Source organism: Danio rerio, chromosome 5, assembly GCF_049306965.1.
Source record: "Danio rerio strain Tuebingen ecotype United States chromosome 5, GRCz12tu, whole genome shotgun sequence".
In the NCBI taxonomy this organism is placed as follows: domain Eukaryota; kingdom Metazoa; phylum Chordata; class Actinopteri; order Cypriniformes; family Danionidae; genus Danio; species Danio rerio.
The window spans coordinates 28,052,651-28,078,902 of NC_133180.1; the positions used below are offsets into that span (position 1 = coordinate 28,052,651).

The 26,252-nt window shown below is 36.1% G+C and overlaps 1 protein-coding gene across 3 annotated transcripts in view; it reads left to right on the plus strand.

Annotated features, from left to right (window-relative positions):
• The window catches only part of loxl2b (lysyl oxidase-like 2b), a 53,176-nt gene that overhangs the window by 12,320 nt on the left and 14,604 nt on the right, over nucleotides 1–26,252 (plus strand). For all 3 annotated transcript variants that reach the window (XR_012406100.1, XM_073951066.1, NM_001080626.1), the window contains 3 exon segments: nucleotides 15,041–15,252; nucleotides 21,013–21,220; nucleotides 24,423–24,606. Coding sequence is in view for 2 of the 3 variants with exons in the window: in XM_073951066.1 (XP_073807167.1) it covers nucleotides 15,041–15,252; nucleotides 21,013–21,220; nucleotides 24,423–24,606 (604 nt within the window). In the remaining variant the exon portion in view is untranslated.

The following is a 26,252-nucleotide window of genomic DNA, read 5'->3' on the forward strand; positions in this document are numbered from 1 at the left end:
ACACAATTTGTACTACACAAATATATGCTATAGGCTTTGTCTGAATTAATTTCTGTGTCCAGTTAGAATAATAATAGGAATTATTCCTATCCTCTCTCTTTGCACAAACAAGCTGTTCTGTCCCAACAGTGTCATCTAGAAAGAATGCATTAGGCATGCAAAGAAATATTTCATGATAAGCTCTCATGTAATTAAAGAGAACTGTGATTTTACCCCCTTATGATGAAACACAGACTTTAGAAGACCCTATAGTGACAAATAAGACATTGAAAACTCCATGTAAAGCCAAAAGCAAACCTCAATGCCTATTGATAAAATCAAAAATACCTATTGTGTCTGAATTTATTTTTCAAGTATTAATGTCTTTTCTAACAGTACATGGAATATGAGTCAAGCAGCGAAATGGAGAAAGTCTAGACATCTTAGATCAGCTTCTATTTAATCCCCAGCTGAGAAACCTGGAGAGAAAGCCAGACTCAGCTTTTCCATATACCGATAGCCTCCACGGACTCCATGTTAGCGCAGTTAAATCACAGGAAGTTTCACCGTAATGCCGGCCACATTCAAGTCATCTGGGACTGTTTAGCCCACTGCAGCCCTCTTTGGGTTAAAATGGGAAAAATTATGTAATGTATGTGTGGGGCAGAGATGGCATATGTGGAGGAGAGTCAAAAGATGAGATGCAGACATCCTTAAAGGAAAATGTGAATATTGCATTTTCCAGGTAGTGATATGGAAATAAACTAATCTACATTTTTGAGGGCGGATCCTGATCTATGATGTCTGATGCATTGATTTAATTATCCTTTAAAAAGTTGATCAAAGCATTTAGGCACTTCTTAGATTACCCAGAAAAGTTCAAATATCCAATGACCCTATCAAATGTCTTATAAATCATGACTTAGCATGTCTTTGGTAAAGGATTCATTATTGCCTGTAGCAAATGCACATCCTGATATGACGTGGAAGTCATTTTTATGTTGGTATTTATGGCACACCAAAAATGCTCTAAGGCATTTGCTTTATTACAGTTGAACAACTGAAGACAATTGTTATTTATTTTCTGGACATGTGCTTGATTATGGGAAAAAAATCATAATCATGTTTATTTAAAACTATTATCAGTGGGCAATATGACCAAAATGTTTTATAGATAGAGAACTTTGCTGTCTATAGTGGACGAGGGAGCTCTAAATCTAGATTCAAAATCTCTTATTTTGTGTTAAGAAGATAAATTAAAACAACATGATGCGTAAATAATAACAGAATTGGCATTTTGGGGAACTAACCCTTTAGGAGCAAGAATTATAAGATTGGTGAGACAAATCTGAGAATATTTTTAAACAACCTAATTCTAATGTGAGTGAACCTGGGTAATTGCAGGGTCTTAAAATGTCTTCAATTTCAAAAACAAAATTTTTGGCCTTAAAAAGTCTTAAATTCACTGAAATATTGTGTTTTATGTCCTAAATCATTTTAAACAGGTCATAATTTTGTGATGTCAAAATAAAACCAGCCAATCAGGCCGACATCCATCCAATCACCTTAATAAAATCAGGGAAAGATAACTAAAAACAGTTACACAGTTCTCCATGATAATAACAGCAATTTATCCATTTATCTTCCAGTCATACAAAAACAGAAGTAAGAGCGAGTAAACATAATATTTATAAATAGACATGAAACTTAAAGTTTTATGACAGAAATTTATTAGGTTGAATGGAAGTTATACTCTAACAATTTGGATTATTTATGTAATTGCCTCCACAATAAACATACTTTTAAATATGTTAAACTTGTCATTAAAAAAATAAATGTTATGTTGAAAATAGTGTATAAAACTAGAGTTTTCTTGTTTTGACACAAAGTAAGTTGCTAAGATATAATTACAGTTGATTTTTTTTGTGGCGAGCAAAAAATAAATAAATTAATTAAATGGCCCAACCTGGCCATTAGATATAATCATTAGTGTTTAGCCCTGTATAAGTCTAAATAATTATTCATAATGGTTTTAAAAGGGTCTTAAAATGTCTTAAATTTGACTTGATAAAACCTACAGAAACCCTGGTGTACCATCAAGTATTCTATAATTCTAGCATTAAAATCAAGACTCTGTATTGCCGTACCAAGGCTGCAGCCGGCAGAATGATATGCAGCACCTGAAAATAGTTCCCAGCTTTTTACTTGTCAGTTTGTATATTTGCGTTCACTATTTACTTTTAATTAAATGTTTTATGTATGTGTTTTTGTCGTGTCTCTGTAATCTGTTGCATTGTAGAAGCTCTGTCACGAAAACAAATTACTTGTATGTATGAAAATACCTGTAACTTACAATAAAGCTCTTTCTGATTCTTTGTACACTGTAAAAAAATTCCTGGTTGCCTTACATTTTTTTCAGACTGAATAATAAATTAATTAATTGGCCCAACCTGGCCATTAGATATAATCATTAGTGTTTAGCCCTGTACAAGTCTAAATAATTATTCATAATGGTCTTAATAGGGTCTTAAAATGTCTTAAATTTGACTTGATAAAACCTACAGAAACCCTGGTGAACATAATGTTCTACCTGTTTGGAAGGAAAAATATTGACTGAGCGCTTACCCAGTCATATGTTTCTAGACAAATTTTCCAGGTGGTCAGAGCCGACTGCCTCTTGGGCAGCTCTCCTACATCATTATGTGAAACTCCTGTGGTCACATGTGAGCAAATGGGGACTCATCTGAAAACGTGATCACATGGGTTTCACATAAAAATGTTCTGAAACCACATTTCACGTGTATTCTACATGTGATTTTAACATGTGTTTGCTTATGTGAAGCTCATGAAACTCCTGTGGTTTTACTGTAAGAGTACACATAAAAGTTAGTTAGACTCAGGTTATATTTTGTGTATAATCAGGACCACTGGTCTCGACCACCATTATTGTGGAAGAGTGAGACACGCAGAAGCAGCTGGAAGTTTCATGCAACATGTTATGCAATACCTTAATGACAATTACAGGGAGGTTATGCCTCTTTGAGGTGCTGCAAAGTTCAGGGGAAGTTATATTATTTATTTGCAGAAGACTTGAGGGCTGTTTCTTTCAACTCTAGAGGATGGAACATTCACCATGATGCAACTGAAAATCCTAGAGATGTTACATGCAAATTCACACTCACTATGAGTCAGAAAGACATATTGGAAGGTGATGGATTTCATGGAAGTGCTTGTTAGAAGCCATTTTGGCTTTTACAACAGCAGAAGTTAAACCTGATCACCGCCAGAACAGATGCTGTTGATCAGCTTGGAAACAGTCATCCAGTGTTGTGTGTAGTGTGTAGTGTAGTGACTAATATATTCTGTGGCCTCATCTCTGGAGTTTGGCCCAGTACGTAGAATTAAGGCAGTTAAAAGTTCCACAAATCTCTCTAATTTAACCTGCATCAAACCTAAAGTAAGGTCCATAAATATTTACACATTGACACAATTCTACATTTTTTGGCTTTACACCAACACAATGGATTTGAAGTGAAATGAACAAGATGTGCTTAAACTGCAGGCTGTCAGCTTAATTTGAGGGTATTTAGATCCAAGTCAGGTGAATGCTGTAGAAATTACTACAGTGTAAACATTGCCCTGCCACTTGTTAAGGGTCCAAAAGTAATTGGACAGAATAATAATCATAAATCAAACTTTCACTTTTTACATGCCATACATGCCCACACCATGACAATACCACCACCATGCTTCACTGCTTAGGATCATGAGCAGTTCTTTTCTTTCTCCATAGTCTCCTCCTCCCATCACTCTGGTAAAAGTTGATCTTGATCTCATCTGTCCATAAGATGTTATTCCAGCACTGTGCTGCATTTTTTAGAACTCTAATCTGGCCTACCTGTTTTTGAGGCTCACCAATGGTTTACATTTTGTGGTGAGCCCTCTGTATTCACTCTGGTGTTGTCTTCTCTTGATGGTTGACTCTGACACACATACACCTACCTCATTGAGAGTGTTCCTGATCTGGCCAAATGTTGTGAAGGGTGTTTTCTTCACCAGGGAAAGAATTCTTTGGTCATTCACCACATTTGTTAGCATGGTCCTCTGGATCTTTAGGTGTTGCTGAGCTCACTGGTGCGTTCTTTCTTTTTAAGAATGTTCTAAACAGTTGTTTTGGCCACACCTAATGTTTTTGCTATCTCTCTGATGGGTTTGTTTTGTTTTTTCAGCCTAAAAATGGCTTGCTTGATTGATAGTGACAGCTCTTTGGATCTCAACTTGAGAGTTGACAGTAACAGATTCCAGATGCAAATAGCACACTTGACATGAACTCTGGACCTTTTATCTGCTCATTGTAATTAGGGTAATGAAAGAATAACACACACCTGGCCATGGAACAGCTTAGAAACCAATAGTCCAATTACTTTTGGACCCTTAACAAGTGGGAGGCACATATGCAAACTGTTGTAATTCCTGATTTGGGTGTAAATACCCTCAAGTTAAAGCTGACAGTCAGCAGTTAAAGCACATCTTGTTTGTTTCATTTCAGATCTATTTTTTTGTTGTATAGAGTCAAAAATGTTTAAATTGTGTCAATGTTCAAATATTTATGGACCTAACTGTATATTATACAGATATTCCTAATATATCTAAAAGTGTATTTAAAATGTAAATGTTATACAGTATTTCCCTTATTAAATGTCATATTCCAGCTGCCAGCCCTTTCATTTAGACAACTAGAAGTGAAAGTGAAATTCTTTTAGGACTGAGACAGAATTACAAGCTTTTTTAACAAATAGCATTAGATTTGGGCCTAATGGCTGTTAGGTTGAAAAATAACCCAAAAATAATACTTCAAGTAACACTATTCTTTTTTTTTTTTTTTTTTTTTTTTTTTTTTTTTTTTTGGAAATAAGCAGCTTGTTTCTCTGTAGTTACATTGTTTATTAAGAAAGATAGAAAATGCTATTTTCTATCGTTGCTATTTTCTAGGCTCATATGGCCATCAAGTATTCTATAATTCTAGCATTAAAATCAAGACTCTGTTTTGCCGTACCAAGGCTGCAGCCGGCAGAATGATATGCAGCACCTGAAAATAATTCCCAGCTTTTTACTTGTCAGTTTGTATATTTGCGTTCACTATTTACTTTTAATTAAATGTTTTATGTATGTGTTTTTGTCGTGTCTCTGTAATCTGTTGCATTGTAGAAGCTCTGTCACGAAAACAAATTACTTGTAGGTATGAAAATACCTGTAACTTACAATAAAGCTCTTTCTGATTCTTTGTACACTGTAAAAAAATTCCTGGTTGCCTTACATTTTTTTCAGACTGAATAAAATTAACCTTATGAGTCCATTGAACTTATATTATGTTAAACTGACTTAAAACAGCTTGTGTAACTTATAAATTTAAGTTAGAACATGATCAACTTAGTTTAGTTACAATTAATTAAAAACATGTTTTTATGATTAATTGATCATACAGTTTTTTTATAGTGTAGGCAACATTGCTATCTGCCATCAGTCATCGTACGGCAAAGTTCCTTGATTTTCATGCCTATAAAATAGCAACTTTTCATTTTTCATTGGTCTCAGTAAACAATGTAACTACAGAAGATTTCAGAGTCAAGTGTTAAACAGGAAAATATATTTCTTTGTGCAAGGTCCTAATGGTCTAATGCAATTCCTTGATCGATGCTAAGCAAGGCTAAAAGTGCTCCCGCTAGACCTGAATATTGACTGAATAGGTTCAAAAATGATAAAACTCAATTGTTTGACGCTAGGGGAATTATAAAATAAGCCTATAAAAAGTGGAGGGTTGCTTTAAATACTCTATATTTCACCCATTTGTAATTTGTTCCGTTAGCAAGGCATCACTTGGATCACTTGCACTGCTTTCTCTCTTTGTCTTACGTCGATTTTCATCTTGTTTATTTATCCTTTCCTCCCCCTCAAGTAACATTCTTTTGGGTAATGACATTCCCTCATTACACAGGATGTTTATATGCTTATCTCTATGAAGTAGCAGGCATAATATCTGAAAAGACAATCAGACCACAGCTAAAGTGGCTAGCAGTACCTCTGGCTGTGGGAAGACTTTAAGTTGTTCTGTCTTCAATGCTTTCTTGTTCTATGTTCATTATAGCATCCAATCATTGCTTGTGGTTGAAGTATTTCACATTTTGCTCTCGACCCAAGTGGAAAAACACATTTTTCACATTCCTGAGGATTCTGAGATTTCTGTAAATGTAAAACATTTTTTCCTTGAAAACCGACACCAATGTTCAGTCTTGCTTCTCCTCAGAGTTCTTGTAGGAGTGAGAATTAACCACTCAGAGTTGCAGTCTGAAAAAGAATAAAAGCCAATTAAACATGGGCAGCAGATCAGTGGAATGGAGCAGGCATTGCTAAGCTTACTATTTTAAGGAACAGATAATCATCCGTTAGTACTATGACTCTCAGTCTGTCTAACAGGGCAATGCAGTCTAAAGGCTTGCTGTTAAAGGACACGTATTTTACCGCCTTTTCAAGATTTAAGATAAGTCTAAAGTTTCAGCTCAAAACACCCATCAGATTATTTATTATACCTTTTAGAAGTTTGTAATTTTCTGCTCTGAGCGTCTTGTAGCTGTTTTTGTCCTGTGCCTTTATTACTGGTTTTTCCTGCCCACCTTTCCCATATGTCTGTCTCCGACTGCGTCAGATAAACAGCACAGTGACAGACATGAAGGAAGCAGATCTCACGTAACGTTTGTGAGAAATACTACAGTAAGAACTTTTCCAATGAGTAATCAATGTGTTTATTGTGGAGTTAATAAAATTCATGTTTATTTCTATAGCGCTTTTATAATGTAGATTTTGTCAAAGCAGCTTAACATAGAAGTTCTAGTAAATTATGTCAGTCTAGTTTTCAAAGTTTAAGTTCAGTTTAGTTCAGATCAGTCTGGTTAACTTTCACTGCTGGAAGTACAAACACTTAAGAGCAAATCTATCAATGCACAGCTCGACAAGTCCCAAACCAAGCAAGCCAATGGCAACAGTGGTTAGGAACAAACCTTAAGGATTCATGCCTTTCAATGAGTCCTACACAATGTCGTTGCAAAGTTCACGCACACAGACACACACACAGCGAACACACTGTGCATGCATTTAACTTTGCACTTGCACTGTTTTTGCACAACAAATGTGACATGATAAACCTAAATATACACTAATGTATGGATATCTGTTATGTTTATGTACAAAATAAACCTTAGTTAATGTCCACAAACCGGGATTGAAGCGTCGTCTTTAATGATTGTACTGGTATGCGGCTATGGTGATTAAGACGGTAAAATTGCTGTAATTCATTACAAACATGCACTGTTTAAAAAGGTTTTAAACTTGTAAAACTCAGTCATGATCACATTTGATGTTGATTGATAATCACAGAGAGCTCAACAGATATTTTAATCCCAGTTGCTTTGCGCCTGTTCTGTCTTGTTGATGTTATTATACGCATTACTACAGAGACATGTTGATACGCAGCTGTCAATCATTTCGGTGAGTGGAGAAACAGCACTCCTATGTCCGATGTGGTCTTCCTTAAAATGGGAGGGATTGGGGTCCTGTTTTAACATCAGGACATTTATATATATAAAAAAAGAGAGACCTAATGCCTTTATATCACCCCAATATGACTGTGTGGACACACTGTACCCACACACAGTTCTGTTCAAACATCTTAAAAAAGATAATTTAATTTTTATCATAGGTGCCCTTTAACTAATCTCGAACTAGGCAGTTTTGAAAAGCTTGTTTTCTCATAACAAGCCATTTTCTAAAAAGAAAAAAAACTGTAATGATGGGGGGGAGGAGGGGGTAAAAAGGCAAGGGTAAATGTTCTCCATCTGTAGTGGAGGCATTCTTTAGCATGTCCTCGCAAAGACAAAACAAACAATAGCTGCCCTTTACTGACAGGGCTCAAGGGTCTCTGAAGGCTATGTTTAGTTTCTTTAGTTTCGTCTGGGGGAAGTTCTCACACAACAAGAAGCATACTTTGAATGGGAAAACAAAAAGGTGAATGTTACATTTTACATATGTTCCTCATTGTCTTTGTTTCCATTTATTTAGCTTGTGACAATAATGTGAGATATTTGTATTCTTTCAGTTGGATTAGAAATGATCAAGTTCATTAAAAAAAATGATTGCTGCTACTTTTTCATGTTGAAGATTTTAGCAAAGAAAATTGTATTTTGTTATATATATATATATATTTTGTAATGTGGTTTTGTTGCTTATATTTTGTAACAGAAAACATTTGGATGGAAGTGTCTGATTATCTCTTTAGTTGAAGTGAACATGCTCTTTTTTGTTTTGTAAGAGAAAAACAATGTGGGTTGTGTGACATTTTCCTTTTCATAGTCTGTCTACCGGCCAGTAGAAGAATGCCTGTCAGTTCACCGCTTGTGCCTCTGACTCCTTCTCCTGTTCGAGCAGTAGGAGGGTTCACTTTTTTTCCTTTTGTAAGACAGACTAGTCTCCCGAGACGCTTACTTACATCCACAGAAGGACAACCCCTCACAAATCGATATCCCAGCTGCTATATTTTTCTTTCCTAGCTGCAGAATCCCCTCCTCTTTCAGTTACCATGGAACCCAGGCACACATTTAGGAAATCTTTTTCTTCCTCTGTAGTGCTAATAAATCACACCTCATGTTTTTTTTTTTTTTCTAAAAACCTGTTTTGAAGTCTTGCACACTGCGCCTGTGTAGGAAAAAAAGTTTAATTGAAACCCTGTGAAGCTGTTATGAGATATGGAAAATCCCCTTTATATTAGAATAAAACACTTTTTATTACATACAAAAAAGTTTTTGTTATATATTTAAAAAAAATTTTTATCAATGAATTCATTTTAATTAGTTTAGTAAAATGTATATACATTTTTTGCTTGCTTATGCTTGGTGTTTTCCTGTAGCTATTATTTTAGATGTTTTTATGCTGTGTTGCATCTTGCAGTAGCTCAGACAACAAAAACGTAAAAAAAAAGACAAGACTTGATTTTGTGCCATGTCATTGAAACCGCTTCTATTTTTCGATGTCTGATGGCTGTCCACAGTGTCCAATTTGGTTTTTGGAAGCACTCAGTTCTTTATTAAATCTGTTTAACCTGCAGCTATAACAACTTTTTTTGCTAAAAAGGAGAGAAACAGTATTCACAAAAAAAAGAATTACTGAAATTAATATTATGCGTGTTTAAGTGAATTTTTTGTTCATATTTCTGTTTAGTTTTACCTATTTTTTTTCCAAAATAGACAAAAAAGCTCTTATAGATCATATGGATGCACATTTATCATCCTGTAACTCTCTCTAAAGTGTATCCATGCTGGAATAAACCCACAAAATTGCACTGCTTGCATTTCCAGTGTGGTAATGTAAGGATACCTTTTAAGTTTGCCACATGATTATTCCAAACCACATTCTCATCCCTTTCTTTTACTTTATGAAGTCCAGAGAAGTTAAAGGGAAAAGTGTCCCAATGGTTACACATCTGAGGAAAAATTATGTTATTAGCTTTTTAGTTTTTTGTGTGTTTGTTTGTCTGGCGATTACAATGTCTTTTTTGATGTCTGTTAAAGTCTAGGTTGTCTAAAAGCTGCATTTAGAGTATTTAAGCAAAAAATAAAATACAAACTGTAATTTAATATATTTTTTCAACTTAAAATGACTGTTTTTATAAGGTAACTTTTGATAGAACAGTCAGTAGTCCAGTCTTTAGTAGCTCATGCTTTTTCAGAAATCCTTTTGATTTGCCAATCTGCTGCTCAAGATACATTTCGTAATCATTATCAGTGTAAAAAAAAGTTGTGCAGTGTTGTGGAAACCATGATATGATTTTTTTCAAGACTCTTTGTTGAATAGAATGACAAATGGACATCTAATTTCAACTTTATAACTGTTTTACTGAAGACAATTTAAAGTTGGCATAAAAAAAAAATAAAAAATTGTCTTTTTTCCCCGTCAGATGACATTGATCTGATTGAAACAGTTTCTGAAATAAGTTTCTGCCGGACTGTTTATCAAGGATGTGCCGCTGGATCGCATATCACTATATTTGTTTAACGTGATATTTAAACATCCCAAGTGTTCCGGCAGTCTTTATGCATTTGCACAATACCTGCAAAGATGTGATAACGAGTGTCTTCAGACACGTCATGCGCACTCTTGGGGGGGGGTGGATGTTTGTTGTTGCGCGCGCGTACTGAAGAGCGGTGTTATCGCGCGCGTTCTGATCAGCTGTGTTGTCGCGCGCGTTCTGATCAGCTGTGTTGTTGCGCGCTTACTCAAGAGCGGTGTTGTCGCGCGCCTACTGAAGGGCGGGACCGAGGGTGTGCCGCGTCGCAGGGCCACTTTTAATCATTTTGGAGGGGCACTTTCTATCCAAGACTAAAAAGGGCATGTGCACTGCACAGGTTGAGGTCTATGTATGCACGTGCCTGCATATGGCCCGTAGCCCGTAGCCAGCCTGGTGTAAGTGGTGGTTCTTTTTTTCTCAAAAAGTGGACCTTTTTGCAGTTATACGCCTCAGTTTCTATTTAACTATGAGATTTAAATACTGCATTTTAGTGACTTTTTAGCTGGATTAGCTAGTCAGATGTCATCATAACCACACTTTTTGATGTACTAAAATATTTGCTAAAAATTGCAGTTAAAAAAAATGCAAACAAGATTTATTTTTAAAATACAAATTTATTACATCATATGTCATTAGGAAAATATAGCAATCAGTTAAAGTTTTAAAGTAAAAAAAAAAAATCATTATTTAGACAAAAAACAAACTGGCCAGCACATTCAACTGTCCTCAGTCACAGTTTGGCCATTTCAATAAAAAATAATAATAAAAACATAATAATAATAATAATAATAATAATAATAATGCAATAATAAATAATTCTTCCGATTTTTTTCTAGCCTCTTTGGTTAAAAAAATAAAGCCTTTTTTCGATGGATTATTTTCATTATTTATGGTGGCATAGCAGTCAAAATAGTATGAAAATAGGACAAATGAGCTCATTTGGGACAAATTCTGGACCTTTGTCAGTGAGGGGTGGTTCTTCCAAACCACCCGAACCTCCCTGGCTACAGGTCTGAAAAGTTAGAACAGTTTTATGCTTATAGTTATGCTTATAGTTATAACAGTTTTATGCTTATAGTTATGCTTATAGTTATAACAGTTTTATGCTTATAGTTTTAATAGAATTTTGGCTGTAAATGCGCACCTACAGGTGTTTCAGGCGCAGGTCAGATTTTCTCCAGGTCATAATTTATTTAGTTCATATTAATTTTGTCCAAAAAATGATAATACCTATCCAGCTTTATCTAGAATGCATCCCAAATCACCTTCTGAAGTGGTTTGAGCGATCAGGTTTATATCCGATCAGAATAAGTGAGCAAACAGCCTCAAAAACACAGACATGACGGGATTAGCGCCTTTTGCTGCAAGTGACTTCTAACGGCTGAGGGCTCCGCTTGCCATTAAAGCCTTCATCGGGCAATTATTTAAAAAATGTCAGAAATGGGGAAAGAGAGATTATGTACTGGACAAGTCAATAAATATACAGGACGTCCAGGCTAATGCGGCCAGTTAGCCAGGAACCTAGGGGCAGATTTTCATCTGTTAGGAAGTAAGTCCCTTACCTGTTTGGCAGTCTTTATGAACATATGTTCAATATTTTGCAATAATGACGCCGCTGCCTGCCTTTTCTGCCTCCTTGCTCTTTTCGACCAACAGCTCACTATGGATGTCGCATCAAAGATTCAAATGTGACCACTCAGTGGGTTATGTCTCGTGACTCGCGTTACATTATTGTGGCTTTGAAGCTCCATGGGATTCAAATTACTGGCCAGAGTTATTTAAAATTACACTTTATTACAATATATATTGAATATAAATATATTATATTAATTATATAATAAATTAAATTCTTGACCTTTTGGCCGTGGGGAACCACCCGAACCCCCCCTGGCTACGGGCATGTATATATATATATATATATATATATATATATATATATATATATATATATATATATATATATCATCACCTTTGAATTCTAAGGTTTTATCTGCGTTCTGAAGGATTTTGAGATAATGAGCTTGTGCCTTCTATATAGCGTTTGTTTTTTAAATAAAAAGTCTTAAAATGTAAACAACTTTTTAAAAAGCATCCCAAAATGTAAATAAGTTGTAATTTAATAGGAATATGTCAGTAACTTAATTTTAAGAAAAATGTCAGATAAAACCTTATAATTCTAAGGTGATGATATAATGACAGTGAAATGTTCATAGTTTCTGAGTAGCCTACATTAGGCTAAATCATTTTCCGGGTCATCAGCCATCAATCAACTACTTTGACCACAATGAGCCAGGCTTTACAAACTATTCGCAGCACTTAAAGTATTACCCTTGGAAAAATAAACTCAGTCGGAAAGATGAGATAACATAAACTTATTGTAAGAATAATCTTACAGAGCGGTGCATGAATCGCTTGCATTACTGAGACATAGCGCGCAGCCCTCCTGTATACGGACACTTCTAAAACAGCAGCACAAAGGGGAGAAATCAGTGCATTGAGGATATGTCCAATGTGCCTTTTCTCATGTAAGGTTTCAGGTAGGGGTGAACATGATTTAGAAACAGCTATGATCTCCATGTTGCAGGTCAAAATGAAGCCATTTAATGCAAAACTAATTGCATTTCTCCACTGATTACTTATATTTACAGGAACAAATAGTCTTGGAGAAAGAATTTTGAGTTGTCATGAACGCGATGCGCAGTTTAAATTGTGAACGAATGGCGAATGATTGACAGGCGCAGCAGCGGGAAGCGCTGAAGTGAACATGAAATTAACCACGTGAATATTTATCTGTACTTCATATTAAACTATAGAATGGCTTCAGGACATTTGGAATATAGTAGCCTACATAACAACTTTCTAGTGCCTTATAATAGTGGCTTATAAATTACACAGAATATAGAGCATGCGCAAGATCGGATTTGGATCGGTACCAGCTGGCCGATACCCGATCCAGTAAAAATATGCAGTATATAAGTATCGTATCGGGATCGGTGCATCCCTATTCGAAATGGGTAGGGTAGTGTAAGACTGGCGGGGTTACATTAGTTCTGTGACCAGATGAGAGTGAGGTTTAGTGTGGTGAGTGTAACAGAGGCCAGGTAGTACAGTCCTGTGCAGGTAAACCTCACTCCTCTGAACCTCAAAAGGTGCTCTAACGACAGACGCTAGAGGCCATGATCTTTAGCCTCCTTGTTAGAGCAACCAACTCCCATGCGGAGAGTCACTGGTTCGATCCCAGCTCAGATCAGGGTTGGCAGAGTAAGTCCAGCAGGGGCATCAACTTTAATGCATAAATGTTGAAAAAATATGAACTTCTTCTTTTTTTAACAAATATTACTGATCCTAAACCTTTAAATAGTACTCCGTTTAGCATATTAACATATCTCAGATATACAGAATGAAGTCAAGGTAAAGGTCAGACAATAGCTCTCAGCCCTCCTCTCCAGTACCAGCCCTATTCTACAGCATAAGGTACAGAGGACAATGGAATGCTAGGCCACTGTATTTGCTGAGCACAGCAACTCATACAGAACTCTTTCAGAACTCAACACATATGGTCTCATAGCACAGGAATGCAGATCGCCTGCTAAAGCTCTTCATGCAGTCTTGGAGTCTACCAGCATGATTTAGCTTCATTCCTTCATTTAGCTTCATTCACTACTTCATTCATAAATCTGTTTACAGTTCGAAACATCATGGTCGCAACAAATTAATAAACAGGATGAACTGCATTCACTGTTACGTAAGATGTTCTCCACATGTATGCTGTAATAGCGTTAAGGAAAGAATTTCAACTACACACCTTTGCTTGATTATGGAGGTGTCTGGGATTATTTGATGTGAACTTGAAAGCAGTAACCTCTTCTTTGCGTTTTCGTCCATCTTTTATATACGTCAGAAGCCATTAAATGCATTTTTATAGTCTCGCCACAGATGCGAGTTGAAGATGACTTGAGGGCAAACACGGCTGGAAGTTTTTTCAGCGGTAGAACAGGTCAACAATTCCTGCTGATAGGATGTTTATAATGAAGTGAAGGACTGTAAAATGGGTTTAGTCTTTTAGCGGCTGTGGGTAAGATGTCCAGTTAAGAGTTTTACAACATGAACACTAATGCTGACATAGATCAATTTGAAACTTTCCACTTTTCTGTGGTAAAATAGAGTAAACTATTCCTTGTTGAAGGAACACTCCGCTTATGTTGAAAATAGGCTAATTTACTACTCCTAAAACTTACCATGTTTGTATCTATTTACCTTAGCATACCACTTTTAGCTTAGCATAAACTATTTAATTTGATTTAGACCATTAGCATTTAATTCCAAAAAAATGTGCTGTTTGATAAGTTCCCTTGTTAAGACTTGAATATTTTGTAGTTATGTTGTGTACTAAGACTAACAGAAAATGAAAAGTTGCAATTTTTTACACAGATACAAACTATACTCTCCTTCTGGCCTAAAATTAAGGAAGTATTTTGCTGTATCAAGGCTGCAGCTGGCAAAATTATATTAGTAGACATATATTGACATAGAAAATAGCTAATTTTGCTTTCTGTCAGTCTTAGTACACAACATACCTACAGTAGAGTAAAGCTTTAAATAGATTAAAAATAAATTAAAATTTTAAATAAAACATTTTCTAAAAGAATTTTGGAGCGAGATGATACTGGTCTAATCCGATACAATAATTTATGCTAAGCTAAGCTAAAAGTGCTCCTGCCAGACTCAGAGATTGGCTGAATTAATTAAAAAAATGATTAAAGTCAACTGGCTTAATTCTAGGGGGCTTAAAAATGAGCCTTTTCCAAAAAAAAAGTATAGTGTTTAATATTTTATGTTCAGGCATGCAGTTTATCCTCCTGTTGTATTCTTTCTGCTAACACAAGAATGTTTGTCCATTATAAATCAGCTTGCAACAACAATAATTGTCTTGTTTTTGCATCACAGAGTCTGAACATTCAGGTGGAGGATGTTCGTATCCGCCCTATCCTGGCATCATATCGGAAGCGCATCCCAGTGACAGAAGGCTACGTGGAGGTGAAGGATGGAGGAAAGTGGAAGCAGATCTGTGATGATGAGTGGACTCAGATGAACAGCAGGGTCATCTGTGGCATGTTTGGCTTTCCGGGACAGAAAAGATACAATACCCGGGTGTACAAGTGAGTGCAGCTTTCAGTTGAGATGTCTTTTGTGCAGATGTTTTTCTTCAGAGAAGCTGTTTTGGTGACCTTAGAAAAATGTAGGATTGTAATATTTTACATGGAAGTACTCCCCTTATGATAATATATATCTTACTCCATTCAACTGCTCCCACTCAGCAGTTTGGTGTTAGTTTCATTTGGAGTTTACACTGACAAATGTTATGCTGTCTGCAGAATTTGTCTGTGGTCCATGGCATATTCCAGAACCGTGCAACAAAGTATGTTTTTCATCTCCACACATATCCGCTTCCTTCCAAAATGTTTCAAATAAGGCTGCTGTCCTTTTGCACTGGTGATGTCATTTCTGCAGGGATCACAAGCAAGATCAGCTGCATAAAAGTTCTGCATAAACACTAGCAGGACCCAATCCCAAACACATAAACAAGACACCACACCCTGTTTTGTAGCTTTAAACAATTAAAAGCAAGCTTTTTAGGAATACAAACACACATGCTTCCTTTAACCATGAGTGTTTTATTGTATTTATATATATTTTTAATGAATTGTGTTTGCCCTGAAAATAGTAATTGTTGCTAACATGGCATTAATTAAAAAAATATGTTATGATATGATATGATATGATATATGATATGATATGGTATGATATGATATGATATGATATGATATGATATGATATGATTTGATATGATATGATATGATATGATATGATATAGGGCGTAGGGTGGTGCAGTGGATAGCACGATCGCCTCACAGTAAGAAGGTTGCTGGTTTGAACCCCTGTTGGGTCAGTTGGCATTTCTGTGAAGAATTTGCATGTTCTCCCCGTGTTCGAGTGGGTTTCCTCTGGGTGCTCCGGTTTCCCTCACAGTCCAAAGACATGCAGTATAGATGAATTGAATAAGCTAGATTGGCCGTAGTGTATGTGTGTGAATGCAAGGGTATGTGGGTGTTTCCCAGTGCTGCCTGGAGGGGCATCCGCTGTGTAATAACATATGCTAGATAAGTTGGTGGTTCATTTTGCTGTGGGGACCCCTGATAAATTAAGGGACTAAGCCAACAAAAATGAATAATATAATATAATATAATATAATATAATATAATATATGATATGATATGATATGATATGATATGATATGATATGATATGATATATGATATGATATGGTACGATATGATATAGGGCTGTGCGAATAATCAAAATTGAATCGCAGTCGTGATTTAAATCGCAAGAGTCTGTGATATGAAATATATATGTATAATATAAATTCCTCCACTGAGAGCAAATGTGTGGCATGATGGCATCTGCCACTTCAGAAGCATTAATAGAAGAATTCAAATCAAAGACTAACAGCATGCTTCAAAGTCACAGACACTGAACAAAAACAGGTTATTTTTCAGAATTGTTGTCACAGCAAGAGGAACTACAACAACCAGCACCTAAAAAGGTACCACAGATGGCTAAATGAGGAGCGTCTTGCTAAAAAGTCAACTGAAAGCATTGTCAGTGAAACTCAGTCTAGTAGCAAACAACAGCAAATTACAATTTCAGAGTTGTTTGCAGCTGTTACACTTACACCATATGAAAAAACATCAGGAAGGCACCAGGAGATAACTAACGCTATAACTCACTGTTTGCCCTAGAGAAAAATGAGTGTTTAATTTTTTGTTTGAAGTTTGAGTTTTAAACTTCAACAATGAAAATAACATTTTAAAATATTATTTATCTGGTATCTATTAATGTATCTTAATTAAGCACTAGTGAAACAATTTAAATATTTTATAGTTATTAATGTGAGACCATTATTAATATTATTTTTAATATAAAATATAGCTGTCGCACAGTATCAGAGTCATTTCCACCACAACACTGTAAGGTCGCTTTAAAAAGTTTGTGTAAAAGATTATTTAGGTGGTTTCTATGAAAATGAATAGTGCCATCTGAGAAAATGTTCAAGATGAAGGGAATTAATTTTTTTATCGACAACACTTGAAGAAAAATCTAAGTAAAGATTGCTTGATAAGGAAATACATTTATTCTACGTCATTTCCAAACATGTTGTACCTTCAAAAATGTTTTTAAAACTAAACAAAATGAAGGTAAATAAGAGTGTTTTGTACACATGTAAGGCTTGTATCAATTCAAAGCTAATCTGTGAAGCTATTTTTAATTTTTCACAATAAACTGTTGAAATGTCATTTCCACCACTGTTCTTTCCATCACCACACACTTTTTTTTTATATTTAAAAAGTTCTCATCAAAAATTAAAAGTGAGTTTACAATGTATAAGTTCATGCTCTATTGAATATACAAATTCAGTTTATTTATTTTCTAATAAGCTCCTAACCAAATTAATATAAAATTTTAGAGTGTGACAGGTTCAGAATACAACTAATTTATTTCATTGGCAAATGTGCAATTATTATATAGTTTGTGGAAAGATTGGTTAAACAAGATACAAAAATAACATTAGACAATGTTTGACTGCCAAAACTTATTTCATTTTGAAATAAGCTTTATATTGAGATGTTGTGGAGTTGTTCAGTTCACAATGGAAAAAAAATGTTTCTCTTCTTATCTAAGTTTTCCTCTTACAGATCTTAAAACTAGACAAATTGTTTAAACTTATGAGGCTATGTTACGTTAATTTTGAACAAGTTTTTTTACTCAACTTTACAAGGCTAAAAGTGCCCGTAATTGAAGAATGGCCCATATACAGATTAATAAAAGTTGAAAGCAACGTGTTTGCTACTTTGCTGTATTTTTGTCATATTAGTTTAGTACAGTCACCGTCCATTGAGACTATCCCCTTTTCTTCCATGTGTTCAAAATAATGAAAATACTTCCATCTGTTTCTGCGGGGAGCTCATTTTCTCGAGTGTGATTCAACATGATTACACTTATTTTAAGCCAGCAAACAGTTTTTATAAGAATATAATAAATCTAAAAAGTAACTTGAGTTACATTTTTAAAATAGTAACTTAAAAATTATGACTTTTTAAAGTAATGCTTTACTTGTTACTAAGAAAAGTAATATTACTATGCACCGTGTGTTACTTGTAATGCGTCACCCCAACACTGCATCCACCATTTTGTCTTGATCACATGATCAACCTCATCAATGGCGTCACATCCCTCCCATTCATAAATTGTCTCGCGGTTCATCATGGGATAGTGTAGCGTGCATCGCATGTGCAAATCTTATTGGCAGTAGGTCATCCGGGTACTTCTCGTCTACTGTTTTTTAAATTCGATGAATTTAGACATACTACTCAGCTTGCATACTGTTTCTACCATACTACATAGCATGAAAGTATGCGATTTCGGACGCAGCCCATGTTAAATTTTTAATGCAATCTTGACATACTACATTCACCATATTGTCATTATTATGTGGTCTACCAGCATCAGTTTCTGTGTTTCTCTGCTTTCCACAAGTCCTTTGACGTGGCCTCATAAAAGAGTTAAAGTGTCCGTCCAATGCACACTTCAAAATAATGTCAGAAAAAGTAGCTCCTTTATCACTACACCCAATTCAGGCATGGTTCTTTTGTCACAAACATTTTTTTGAATAATTTATAGTAGGGCTGTATGCAATTAAGGACGCAGCATTGGTGTAATTAGTTACGGACCAAAGAATCCCTGGGGGTTTATAGACATAATGCAGCATGTTTATATTCCAGGGTCCTTTTTATCAGTGGTTCCAATTGATGCTTACACAAAACATTTTTATTAATTGTTAAAAATCACAAAATACCTAACTTGCTATATTTATTAAAATCTATATACATGAGTAAACAGCCTGACACGTTCATTAACAATGGCAGTAATTTTTTTGTGTTACAAGACAAAAACCTTGATCCATTAGCTGCAGGGAGGAGACCTGAAAGAAAATATGTCCTTGGAAATAATGAAAATACCCATGCTGCTTTTACATCAGCGTTGGTCAGTGAAACCACTGTTTGCCTCTCAAGTAAGTCTTGACAGATGAAGCTGATTTTGGATCAAAACATGAAGAAAGTTTCTAATTAGACTTTCGTCCAGACGAATCTCTGCAGTATGCTGTTAGAAAGTCAAAAATAAATACAGAAGTCTGCAGAGGATAGCTACACGTGAACAAAGCCTCAGAGTTTTACTTTCTGCAAAGCTATTACATTCCATGCTGTGTTTGTAATGTATGACTCTCATGAGTTGCATAAATCTTCGTGAGCACTTCTATAACTATGTGGAAATCAGCACTAAATGCCTAGTTAGTAATTAATCTATTATATGAGCAATCAACCAGGCACAATGGAAATTAAAGCTTTATAGCTGGTTGTATGATCTCAGGCGGTTCGGCTAAGCTACGTGCTTCCCCTCACATGCTGTGCCTTATGAAATGTGCAGGCGCTGTCTGTTTTTTTTTTTTTAAATCTGTACTTGATGTTGGGGGAAGGGGGGGACACGTAACCAAAGGCTGTCGTTTTTTTTTTTTTCAGCGTTAAGCCAAAATGAGCTTCTTTTCAACTACCTCTGTCTGCCCTGTGGCTTTAAACTGTGCTTTCATAAGGAAACTTGGACTTTCCTTTCAGAGGGCCGTGCATGAATGGCTCCTGTAAATAATATGGGTCTTTCCTTGGCTGGAACAAGCAGACAATGTTCTCAGATGATAAAGCATCAATGTGAAACTCTCACTACAGCTGTTTCCACAAACTATATAAATTAAACAGCAAGTTATATGTTCAAGCTTCTGAATTCAGTGTGTGCTTTGTGGCGAATCTTTTAAATCTGCTGGTGTCTCTGTGTGTTTGTGTCCGTTTGTTTATATCCACATTTGTTTTCCCAATAGTAGGTGCAGTAGGGTTCTATCTCAGACTTTGGAGCAAGTCCAGTATGAGACATTCTCTCCCTCTGAGTCAAAATAAAAAACAAATATGGATTGTGTCTGTTTTCGTGAATGATGAATGATATTCTTCTGACAGGGGAGCTTGTTAAGTATTCTGTTTGTGAGATGATTTTTCCTGCAAGAATATTTGACGTCATTTCAGCAGCGCTTCATCTTTTTTTTGCAGTTCCATATGTATCAGACCTTTAATCTGGTCATGAATCATTTACTAGTCAGATGCTATGGCTTGAATCCTGGATCAGATCTATACATGTGTTTTGTATATTAGTAACATTTTAGTGTTGTAGCTTTACCTCATTTGAACAATACGGTTTTATTAGTTAAGAGTTTATTTGGTAACACTTTAAAATAATGGTCTCTTAGTTTATGTTAAAGTATAAAAAATCATAGTAAACGTAGTGCTTGTTAACATGAATTAATGCACTGTGAGAACTAACAATAAACCAATTATAATAAATAAATAAATAAATAAAGGACTAAGCCGACAAGAAAATGAATGAATGAAGTCAGCGTAAAAGGGAAGATGCTGATACTTGTAGTTAAGTATGTTTATGCAATTAAAAATGAAACTGAACATTAAGTAGGGGGCGTCTCTTTTTTTCCATTTTAGACACATCATTCCCTTTAAGAAAACATTAAGAGTAAGAGGGTTGTGGTTAAAAATATTATGGCTGAAACCGTCAAATTGGAAGTATATGGTCAGACTTTGATTGGAATTTTACCAAAAAAAAATTCAGTGGATTAATTTGCATATATTAATAGTTCACCTAAAGAATAACGACGTGCGCTAGCAAAATAAACATTGTAAATTGTAACTTCACGTGGAGTTTAACAAATTGGATTGTTCTCTAAATCTCTTTTGCTTTATTTTCCAGGATGTTTGCCCGCAGGAGAAAGCCATCATACTGGGATTATACCATAAACTGTACTGGAAAGGAAGCTCATTTGTCTAGCTGTACGCTGGGCCACACGCTCAGCAACAGCACATGTGAGGAGGGCACACCGGTGGTAGTCAGCTGCATCCCTGGCAGAGCATTTGCCCCGACTCCCATGACGGGATACAAGAAAGCCTTCAGACAGGAGGTGAGACCAGATGATGCATTTCTTCCAAAAATACGAGAAGCCACATGTCCACATGAGGCATTGCTTTGCATTGAACTTCTCACCTTTGAAAAGACTATTAAGGTCTCAACACACTTTATCGCTATAGTGGTAGTAAATCTTGATCTGAACTAAGCGGCTACTTTAAAGCGAATCATCTTGTACTTAAAAAGTGTTCGTAGCGAAAGTGGCAGTTTCAGAGTCCAATAAGTTGAGTTGCCGCAAACTGTGATTATATGAATACTAATGGTAGAGAGCGGAGAGGAGGATATTTTTAAATCTCCAAAGCACTTTGATGACAGACATTTTACCCAAAAATTACATCACTTTTTCCAAATTACATATTCAAGTAGTCCATGTGGAAGCTTGCCCGTTACATACCATTCAGTGAGGTCAGTGGGTTCATTAGCATGATGTACTGTATGATCTGCACTTTAAATTATTAATATTGTGTTCCTCCAAGAACATTGAATCTTTTATGGTAAATGTTCATTACATTACCATCTGTCTGTCTGTCTGTCTGTCTGTCTGTCTATACTCACCAGCCACTTTATTAGTTACAACTGCTTGTTAACCAAATATCACATGGCAGCATCTCAGTTCATTAGGCATGTAGACATGGTCAAGACGATCTACTGCAATTCAAACCGAGCATCAAAATGAAGAAGAAAAGTGATTTAAGGGGCTCTGAACGTGGCATGGTTGTTGATGCCATACAGGCTGATCTGAGTATTTCAGAACCTGCTGATCTACTGGGATTTTTATGCATAACCATCTCTAGGGTTTACAGAGAATGTTCTGAAAAAAACTAAATATCCAGCAAGTGGCAGTCCTGTGGGAACAAATGCCTTGTTGAGGATGTTCCATCCTGCCTTTTATCAATGGTTCAGGCTGCTGGTGGTGATATAATGGTGTGGGGGATATTTTCTTGGCACTCTTTGGGCCCATTAGTACCAATTGAGCATCATGTCAATGCCACAGCCAACCTGAGTATTGTTGCGAACCATCTCCATCCCTTTATGACCACAGTGTACCCATCTTCTGATGGCTACTTTCAGCAGGATAACGCGCCATGTCATAAAGCGCAAATCATCTCAGACTGGTTTTTTGAACATGACAGTGAGTTCATTGTACTCAAATGGCCTCCCCAGTCACCAGAGCTCAATCCAATAGAGCACTTTTGGGATGTGGTGGAACGGGAGATTTGCATCATGCGATGTGATGCTATCATGTCAATATAGACCAAAATCTCTGAGAAATATTTCTAGTACCTTGAATGCCACAAAGGATTTAGGCAGTTCTGAGGACAAAAGGGGGTCCAACCCTGTACTAGTAAGGTGTACCTAATAAAGTGACCGGTGAGTCTATCTATCTGTCTGTCTGTCTAATCTTTGCATTAAATGCAACATTTTTTTAGTAACTGAGATCAGGAAGCAACACCACATTTTTTGCTTGGGCTTTCCACGTGCATAAAATGTCCTACAATCGCACAAACAAACCAACTAAGCAATGAAAGCATACAATAATCATGCTGATTCAGTAGAGCAGAGGTCACCAAATTCCTGCAGTGTATAACTTTCCTTAACACACCTGCCTGGAAGGTTCAAGTACAAGTAGTAAGCACTTGATTGGCTTGTTGAAGTGTGTTTGATTAGGATTGGAGCTATGTAAAAATCTGCAGGACACCAACCCTCCAGGATTGAGCTTGATGACCTCTGCAATAGAGCGTATAGGTCAGGGGTGTCAAACTCATATCCTGGAGGGCCACAACTCTGCACTTTAACCCTTGTTAAACACATGCCATCAAACGAATTGAGTCCTTCAGGCTTGTTTGAAACCTAGTGTGTTAAAGCATGGTTGGAACTAAAGTAAACCTAGAGTTTGGCCTCCCTGATATAGGCAATTAAACTGCTTACATTAATGCTTAAGTTTTGTCATTTAGAAAGCAAAATATGTATGTACTTATTCCAAACATGTAGTTCACCCCAAAAATGAAAATTTACGCACCATGTACTCCTCTCTAGTGGTCATAAACCTTAATGAGTTCCTTACATCTGTCTAACAAAAAAAGGTTATTTTGAGTAATCTGAAAACCTGTAACCATTGACTTCCATAGTATGAAAAACAATACTGTGGACGTCAATGAGTACACGTTTCCAGCTTTCTTCAAAATATGACAAGTGAAGGGTGAATAAGGGATGACAGAATTTTTTTATGTTAGGGTGAACTATCACTTTAAATCCTAAATGACAAGACAATTTATGTGAAGTTTATTTATAAACAAATTTCGAGAGGATCACGTGCTTATGATTGTTCACAGCTGTTCCAACTTTAGCTAATGACCGATTATCCTATCAGACGATCCTTAACTCACTATAAACAACCAGACTTTTCTCATCTCAATATCTTCGTCCTGAAGAAACCTCCCCACCCAACCCTACTTTCCCTCCTTTCTAACGGGCGTCACGGTGGCCAGCGATTAGCGCTGTTGCCTCACAGCAAGAATGCCACTGGTTTAATTCCTTTCCAAACCAGACAGCATTTCTGTGCGGAGTTTGCTCGTTCTCCCCGTGGTCGCGTGGGTTTTCCCCAGGTCCTCCGGTTTCCTCCCACAGTTCAAAAACAAACACTCTAAATAATTAATCCAAATACAATAGCTAAACTCTGAGTACACCTTTCAGCATCCATATCTGACACTACAACAAGCAAGAGGGGGAGTCATCGAGATCTACCTGAGCTCAAACTCCCCTCTCGCCTTGCAACGGGAGGGAGCCCAGGGCTCGAGGATCTTATAAGCTCAGGGCTCTCTCCCGGGACAGCACACCAAACTAGCTTATTATCAATCATCAGCTAAGTGTGAACTCTTGAAGTCAATATTAGTAAGCCAGTTGCCACACACTTTCTTAATGGTCCCAGTGGTTCTATGTACGCAGAGTACTTACAGTTTAAATGCATGAAATTCCGACACAATATAGGCAGTGAAATAAATGAACCAGATTTTGAAATGAGCATGATAACTTTAACTATGTCTTGAGGTTTTGTCAAGCACATCTGCTGTTATGCTCTGAATTGCTGGAAAACATCTCAAATATGATTTTCCCATGTGGAGTTACTTCCAAAGAATTTCAGCTGTTCTGCTCAGTAGAATCATTCTCTTTCTTTCAATCTTTGTCTTTTTTCACAGCAACCCCTGGTGCGTCTCAGAGGTGGTGCTGTTGTTGGAGAGGGGCGCGTGGAGGTCTTGAAGAATGGAGAATGGGGCACAATCTGTGATGACAACTGGAATCTGCTAGCAGCTACTGTCGTGTGTCGTGAGCTTGGATTCGGAAGTGCCAAGGAGGCTCTTTCTGGAGGTCAGCTTGGACAAGGTGTGTATAGTTGATCTTGAAAATTCTGGACAGTTCAACCTCTACAGCCTCACTTTCTACTGTTCCTTTACTGGGGGCCTTTTTAGGTATTCATAGCACTAGGTGCTCTAGGGAAATGGAGACTAAATTTGGCACATTGCTTGGTATAATGAAAGTCATTTACATTAATGTCTTCACAATGGACACTGTCTAGCATATCTTTGTAGTGAAAAATGGATCTTATGAATGGCTTTTAAACGGTGTTCAGGGGGTGCCTAGGGTGGGAAGAAAAAATTAATTTGAATTATTCTAAAAACATTTCTCTTTGGTTCTGACATGAAATTTAATATGTTTTAGGGGATAATTTAATCATTTATGTTCTTTTTTAGTATAATATAGACAATTTAAAAGCCGTTAAAGGGGAAAAAGTGAAAATGCTGTCATTTACTCACTGTCCACTTTAAAAACCTATTTGAGTTTCTTTCCTCTGTATTTGTATTTGAAATTTTGCAATTTCCTTAGTCAAATGGATATGAGAAATCTATAGATGAGACTTTCCATGATATTAAAGTGGTCCTCGTGGGGATCATCATATTTAGGAGATTTTTAAATAAAAATTGTATCCAACTTCACCTATTTTTATGCACATTTTGGAATATCACAATACACATTCTTAATGGAAATGCAGATCATTTTGAAAATGAGCATAAAAACTTATGCGCACAACTGAGAAGGATACACTTTTTATCTGATAAGAAATGCGCATAAACTATTATGGAAATATATATATTGAATAAATTCAGCATGTGCATCAAAAAGATCACATTACTTTTTTTAACAGATCATGTGATAACAAAAATGACCACGATGGAACATCCAGTGGACTGACCACATTGTATAACATCTAAAATTTTGTTTGATCATTCAAAAATGCATTAGCCAAAGTCTTTTGCTAAATACAAAACAAATTGCAGTGCATCCGGAAAGTATTCATAGCGCTTCACTTTTTCCACATTTTTTTATGTTACAGCTTTATACCAAAATTAATAAATTAATTTATTTCCACAAAATTCTACGCACAATACACCATAATGACAATATGAAAAAAAGATGTTTTGAAATTGTTGCAAATTTATTACAAATAAAAAAAACCTGAAAGATCACATGTGCATAAGTATTCACAGCCTTTGCTCAATACTTTTTTAATTCTTTTTGAATATGATGCCACAAGCTTGGCACACCTGTCTTCAGGAATTTTTGCCCATTCCTCATTGCATTACCTTTCAAGCTCTATCAGGTTGGATGAGGAATGACGGTATTGACCTTATTCTAAAATGCGGAAGTGTGCCTGTTTTCGCGATTGTCTTAGAACTTCCGTTTCAGTCGCCTATGGGAAAAATGACAAGAAATAATAAAGGGCAAAAAACGGTCAAACTACTTGCTCTACAAACAAATGTTTGCATGACTATATAGACCAAGTAGAATAATATAACAAGGAAATATCAGTTTGCAACATCAACAGCAAAACGAGCAGTTTTTAATGTCTAAAAATGAATAGAAGTCAATGAGACAAGAAGTCTCGTGCCAAAAAGATTCTAATGGCAGCGCCCGCTCGTCAGCGGAGAATAAGGTCAATACAGCCATTTTCAGATCTCTCTCGAGATGTT